Below are 7142 nucleotides of genomic sequence, written 5' to 3'. Positions count from 1 at the left end.
TCCCCCCCCCCCCCCCCCGGGCCTAGCATGCAGCACACACCCAGTGGAATGGAGCGGGGTGCTGGACGGGTGGGTGGGAAGCAGCAGAGCTGGCTTCGTCTTGGGCAAACCCTTGTACTTTTTGAACAGAGGAGCCCCCACTTTTGTTTGCCACTGGGCCCTACAAATCACAAAGCTGATCCTGGGGGTGCAGCCAACCTAGGAGGCCAGCTGCTAGGACCCCAGGAGTCCCTACCATCCAGGAGAGTCAGAAGGCAAACCCTGGCATGACCCCACATTCGTGTACTTCTGGTACTTTGGGCAAGGATACCGCATTTGGAACAAAGCAGAAGATGGGAACATTTTGTCCTAAACCTGCAGCGTTTCATAGCAAGCTCCCAGAGATTTGTTTAAAAAGAAAGAAATGCAAGCTCAGAGCTTCAGAGTGGGCAGAAGGGTCCTTCTCCACTCCCTATGTTCCCCTCCTCCTGGAGAGAGCACAATGAGCAACCTCCTTCGGCCCCTTCCTTCCCCCATCCCAAGGAGGTGAGCATTCTGGTAATAAATGTAGTACATTTGGGAGCAAGAAACTGGGCTTCCTGGGAGGGGTTGGTGGTGTCTGTCTGGGATTATCCAGCCACAACAAAGCCAGCAAGGCTGTCTAATTCTGGGAGTTCAGCATTAAGGAAGCCATCTGGCTCTCACCTGAGCCACACCCTTCAACCAGCCTCATCAGCAACAACAGTGACTTAGGGCTTTCGTTCATTATTATTCTACTCCTCACACTGTTCAGTTCTTGGGTGGGAAGAGGTTGCTATCTAATGGTCACCCTCAATGACCCCAGGAGCCACAGGAACCCCCACCATTCATCTTGTGACTTAGGATTAATTAAACCGGTTTATTAAAAGCCTCACTTCCTCAGAGGAAGCGGTATGGTCACCGGGGAGAATCTGAGATTCATTGCCTCTCCAAGGTGAAATCTCTCCAAGGCACTGAAATCGTCTACAGACGGTCCCCAATTTACAACAGTTTGAATTAAGATTTTTCGATGGTGTGAAGGCAATATGCATTCCTTAGAAACTGTATTTTGAATTTGGGGTTTTGAACTTTTCCTGAGCTGGTAATAAGCGGTAAGACGCTCTCTCAGGATGCGCGGCAAGTTCCCAGTCAGCCAGGCAATGACAAGAGTGAACAGCCTGCACATTTACAGCCACTCTGGGCCAGAAACCGCTCTGTTTTTCACTTGCAGCACAATATTTCATAAACATGAGGAATTCAATACTTTATTATAAACTAGGCTTTGGGTTAGATGATTTTGCCCAACTGTAGGCTAACATCAAGTGTTCTCAGCCTGTTTAAGGTTGGCTGGGCTGAGCAAGGATGTTCTGTAGGTTAGGTGGATTAATGCATTTTCAGTTTACAACATGATCAACCTACGCATGATGGGTTGACTGGGACCTAACCCATCCCAAGTTGAGGAAGATCTGTATTCCAGACCCCTTGGTTCAAGGAGAAAAATCCAAAGAGCCTAAAATCCTGGCCCCTTGGTTCTCAAACTTAAGTGTGCATCAGAATCATCTGGAGGGCTCATTCTAACACAGATTTCTCAGCTCCATCCCAGTTTTGGATTCAGTGGATCTCGGGGTAAGGCCCAAGAATGTGCAAATCCACCGAGTTCCCTGGTGATGGTCCAGGAACCCCACTTTGAGAATCACTGACCTGGCACAAAACGCGTTGGCCGGTTATTACAGAGCAGGGTCTGGAACCCGGGGGTCCTGTGTTCCAGGTAAACGAACGCCTTTCTAGGTCCATGTTCTTGTCTTATGGCTGCTCCTTCCTCAGCCCTGGCCGGAAGTTCACTTTGCTGCAGTTTTCATACTTGCCCTCTCCACCTAAGGTGACCCTGCCCTCCTCACCAAAGTCATGTCTATAATGAGCCTTGAGCTTCCCAGGAAAAAACCACTTTAAGAATAGTATTTCTGGCACTAACACATATTATAAAAAATAAGACAAGAGTGTTTTATGAAGAAAAAATAATGCATTTAAAGATAAAGTGAATACAATCAAGCTACGCACCAAGAACTCCAAAAGTTTATCACTACTTTTCTGATCCTTCTACAGTTTCTGATCCTTCTCCATTTATTTTGCTAAAAATAAATAAGAGAACCGCTTACACTTACCCAGAGTGTTGGTAGCAAAGTTTTTTTCGAGTCCGTCTTCTGTGAGCTCTCTCTTATTGACCATGCAACCTGCATTATTGATCTAGAAATTACAAATTTCAAAATAAAGGAAAATAGGGCCAAGGGACCTGTTTCCACAACCCACAGCCCCACGCCACCACTGGTCACACATGTGTAGGATGACAACTCATGTTCTGCTCTACTGTCTCTTCACATCAAAACCAGGTGTGCAGCCGGCTCAGCCATGGGACTGTGCAGAGACCTCCAGTGACTACGGCTTGGCCAGGCAACCTAATTCACAATAAAGTGCCCTGGAAATCTGTCTAGACCAATGCTATCCAGTACAAGTATGTAATTTCAAGTTTTCTACAAAGTAGTCACATTAAAAAGGTAAAGAGAAAAACAGCTTCTCAGAGTGATCTGAGGTGCTGTTTCCCAGGCTGCAGTCCTCATTTTGCCCCAAATAAAACGTAACTCACCCAGAAAATAAATAAAAACATAAAAAGAAACAGGCAGAATTGATTTTAATAATGTATAATATTTAACTCACTATATCTAAAATAGTAGCATTTCAAGATGTAATCAACATAAAAATGTAATCAATATAAAAATGTTAGTTTACTTTTGGTTTTTTTTTTTACCCTAAGTCTTCGACTTTGGTGGATTTTTACACTGATGGAACATCTCAGTTTGAACCGGCTACATTTCAAATGCTCTGTAGCCATATTGGACAGTGCAAGACTAGACTTGGGTCTGAACGAACGTTGTGGAGCACACGAGAAACAATCTGGGCAGAAAAGCAGCTCAGCTCAAAGCAGAATATGTGGGAGGAGCAGAGGGACAGCAACCCACCTGAGTCTTCCAACTTTCTCCATGGAGCAACTGACTGTGATGCTAAAAGATTTGGTTGTCTGCAACAGGTGTTCTTTTGGACTAAGCTTTTTAATTTCCCCCGAGCCTCTAATTTTAATACATCAATCCCCAAATCTACAGAGTTCAAGAATGGCAGTACACAAATCATTTTATGAAAAAATGGAACCTTTCCATCACCCCCAAAGACCCAGTATAGGGTCCCTTCCTTTACTCACACATCCAAGCAACACGGTTAGAATGAGTCTAATGAGTGAACCTGGTGACATGAACAGGCCTTCCCATCAAAGAGTCTCACTAACGTGTCGCCGTAAAGATACACACACACACACACACACACGCATGCACGCACACGCACACACACACTCTTCATCCACACAGAGGAGAAACACACATGCATGAGTTTTATCCCCTACTTATGTTTACAAAGCTCACCAAGACATTGAGGGTATGTTCCTGCTTGAAATTTTCAACAAATTTCCAGACTGACTTGGGAAGAGACAGGTCCACAATATGCAGAAAGATGTTCTAAACCAGAAAACAAAAGAAGCTTTTTTAAAAAATGTACTTTTTTCATTAAAAAGCATTAAAAAAAAAATCATTTGGAATGATATAAAATGGAAAGTCTCACTGCTCAGAAGTACATCATTGTTCACAGTTTCTTATGAATCACCCAGAAATACTTCAAGTACATACAACGTTTATACATACATGTTTTAGGCATTATATATAAACATATATCTATATACATACACTAAGCATTATATATACATATACATGTGTATGTGTAGCCCTTTTCCATATAAATAGATTCAGACTATACATTGTTCTATATCCTTCTCTTTCACTTAACATGTTTTAGAGATTTTTTTCTTAAATATAAATCTACCTTATTTCTTTTAATGGCCACAAAACATTGCATAGATGTGTCATAGTTTCCTACCGATCATGTGGGCGTTTTTTTGTCAATATTTTGTTCCTAAGAGAATATCTAGGGCACATCAGAACTATGAGATGACAACTTCCTCTGTGACTCAGTCCTTGCTTACAATGTCAATCCCAGCCTTGTGCTATGGTTACCTCTGGACACAGCCCCACTCCCCCACCCCACCCCCCGTAGACTCACAACTCCCTGATGGAGGAACCACGTCAAGGGCGCCCCATGCCAGTGGTGCACACACAGCCATGCATGTAAATGAGCAATGCACTTTGGCTGTTGGGCCCTTTTTCCCAGCACATAAATGAAACTTGCATTCTCAGCACCCACTGATCATCCCTGAGTTCAACGTCACTGAACGTCGCTGAGGCTCAGTGTCCCTGAACTCTAGCAGGCGTCAGAGACTTATCACCAACCCAGGGCAGAGATTTCTGCTGCTGGGAACTGACCTCCAGACAAGCCATAAAACCCATGATAAAGCAGAATTCAGTGCCCTGCCTCCGTTTCCCCAGCAACTGAGCCACTGAACCCAAGGAAGAATTTCTACTGATCTTAAAACATGTTGCCTCACCCTGAGACAAAGGCTCAGAGAATGAGAAACGTTATCATGACTCAGAAGGCCTGTAAGGAGCTTGAATGCCGTGTTCAGCTTAAGTCTGCCATAACTGAGTCTTCCTCTGCCTTCAAGGGAGAGGAAAAGCACTGTCCGTACAGGATTACACTCTTCTGAAAAGTCTCTGAAGGCCCTGGCCCAGCCAGAGTGAACACGAGGCTGTTGACTCACACCAGAGTCAGCCATGAGCCTCTCGAGGGCAGGCCAAGTCCGGACACCTAATCCTTTCATTCCAAGGCCTTCCCCGACATCTCTGTAGGACCCCCCTCCCACCCTGCAGGGCTGCAAAACACTCACACAAAATCCAGGTTTGAAAACCAACAAAATTCAAGTGAGCTAAAATCAGTTTTACTCTGATCATCCCACAGTCTCCTTGAGTTTCCTAGAAGCACCCAAGGCATCTCAGAATTAAATAGAAGCAGCAGCAGGGAACAGGGAAATCAGCCATGAATTCTGGTGAAATGAAACATCCTGAAAAGGTGCAAGGAATCATCTGGCTCCCTCTGCGAGAAACTAGGAAGACAGAGGTGCCCAGAAGAGGTCAGCTGTCCTCTGTGACCAGGAGAAGGAACCAGCCAGGTGCTGGTGTGTAAAAAACCCAGGGGCCCGGGTTGGACCTCTGGCCTGGAAACTAGATCCCACATGCTGCAATAAAGAATTCGAATGCCGCAACTAAGGATGGTGCATGCTGAATGCAACCTGAACAAAATAATATCACTTCTAATTTTCAGATGAGGAAACTGAGGTTCAGGAAAGCTAAGCGCACTGTCTAGCCCACAAGGCTTCAGTGAGGGCAGAGCCCAGCTCCTCCCCTCGTCCCCCTGACAAAGCTTCACAGACAGAGAGGAGCAGCTGATCCTGGGGTTCCCTCCTCTGTTCTGTGCACCTGCTCCTCCAGCAGCATCCCCATACCCACTGCTGCTCTGTCTGCCACCTACAATTGAGGGGCCCACAACTCCAAGTTTTAAGCTTTTAAAAAGTTGTTTTTAATTGGAGGATAATTGCTTTATCAACAATTTGCCAATAAAGGGCTGTCTAGTCAAAGCTATGGTTTTTCCAGTAGTCATGTATGGATGTGACAGTTGGACTATAAAGAAAGCTGAGCACCAAAGAATTGATGCTTTTGAACTGTGGTGTGGGGAAGACTCTTGAGAGTCCCTTGGACTACAAGGAGATTCAACCAGTCCATCCTAAGGGAAATCAGTCCTGAATGTTCATTGGAAGGACTGATGCTGAAGTTGAAACTTCAATACTTTGGCCACCTCATGCGAAGAGCTGACTCACTGGAGAAGACTCTGATACTGGGAAAGATTGAAGGCATGAGGAGAAGGGGACGACAGAGGATGAGATGGTTGGATGGCATCACTGACTTGATGGACATGAGTTTGAGTAGACTCTGGGAGTTGGTGATGGACAGGGAGGCCTGGCGTGTTGCAATCCATGGGATTGCAAAGAGACTGACGTGACTGAGTGACTGAACTGAATTGCTTTATAGTGTGTTGGTTTCTGCCATACAATGCCATGAATCAGCCATAAGTATACAATGTCCCCTCCCTCGTGAGCCTCCCTCCCACCCCTCTAGGTCATCACAGAGCAGCAGAGACTGGAGGCACTGAGTCAGTGAAACCACACCTCCAGGGATGGGCAGAAGGTATCGCCAGCCCTGGACCACCGAGCTCTCAGGGAGTGCTGGAGACCACTTACACAGATGCAAGAGGAGAGGATTTGCCGGGGGTTTGTGTGTGGGGATGGGGCAGGCTGCAAGCTGCGGGCTCCCTCTCTGCACCCCAGGAAACACGCTGGTTCCTGCTTTCAGTTTTTCCTCCCAAAGATGGTGCCGTTGGGTATAAGGAGGGCTCAACAGCATCAGCAGAACCATACTGGCATCTTTTCCTATATAAATCCACTTGGTAATGAACGTGGCCGAGCCCACAGCGGGCTGGAATCCAGGCAAGCCCTCCCCTGCCCGTGGCCCGAGATCAGTGTTCCCGTTACGTCCTGCAGCAGCGCCACCCGAAGTTACTGGCAGGCAGCCAGCCAGCCCTCCAGCTCAAGAACTGCAGCCCCCAGATCGCGGCCCCACTTGCTGACGCAGAGGAAGGTTTAGAGACCTTCGTGCTCACGGCCAGCACGAAGCTTCCCAGGGCATCTGATGGCGAGAGGCTGCCAAGTCAAAGGGAGAAGGACAGCCTCTTGCCTTGAAAACGTTACTTCCAGATAAAGGATAGCCCTCATGGGCAGAGGCAGAATACTCCATTCTAGACTGGGGCAAATTTTTTTCCTCCTGGCCACGACCCACGCCTGCAGGAGTGGGGCGCCATCCGCCCCTCAGCTGTGGGCAGCACATGGAGAGGCAGCAGGCGTGGGGGCTGCCGGAGGAGTGGGTGTACAGGACAGAGGAGGGAACTCCAGCTGGGCCTGGAGGCAAGATGCTCTCGGTGGATGTGCAAGGGGCCCGTGGTCACTGCCGGCCAGCCTGCTCCCCTCCCCGGGACCTGGGGTTTCCACCGGGGCCAGCTCCTCGGGGAAGCAACTGCACAGGTACACAGACCCCACATCCAGG

General features: G+C 47.4%; 1 protein-coding gene across 2 annotated transcripts in view; it reads right to left on the bottom strand.

Moving 5' to 3' along the window:
- The window catches only part of DHRS12 (dehydrogenase/reductase (SDR family) member 12), a 40550-nt gene that overhangs the window by 19307 nt on the left and 14101 nt on the right, over positions 1–7142 (bottom strand). For both annotated transcript variants that reach the window (XM_010835668.1, XM_010835669.1), the window contains exons 4-5: positions 3465–3557; positions 2160–2241 (exon numbers count right to left, since the gene is read on the bottom strand). In XM_010835668.1, coding sequence (XP_010833970.1) covers positions 2160–2241; positions 3465–3557 — 175 coding nt within the window. The remainder of the gene's footprint in view (positions 1–2159; positions 2242–3464; positions 3558–7142) is intronic.

This window comes from Bison bison, unplaced genomic scaffold (genome assembly GCF_000754665.1).
Source record: "Bison bison bison isolate TAMUID 2011002044 unplaced genomic scaffold, Bison_UMD1.0 scf7180017864048, whole genome shotgun sequence".
NCBI lineage: Eukaryota > Metazoa > Chordata > Mammalia > Artiodactyla > Bovidae > Bison > Bison bison.
This window is presented reverse-complemented; position numbering and strand designations above follow the sequence as displayed.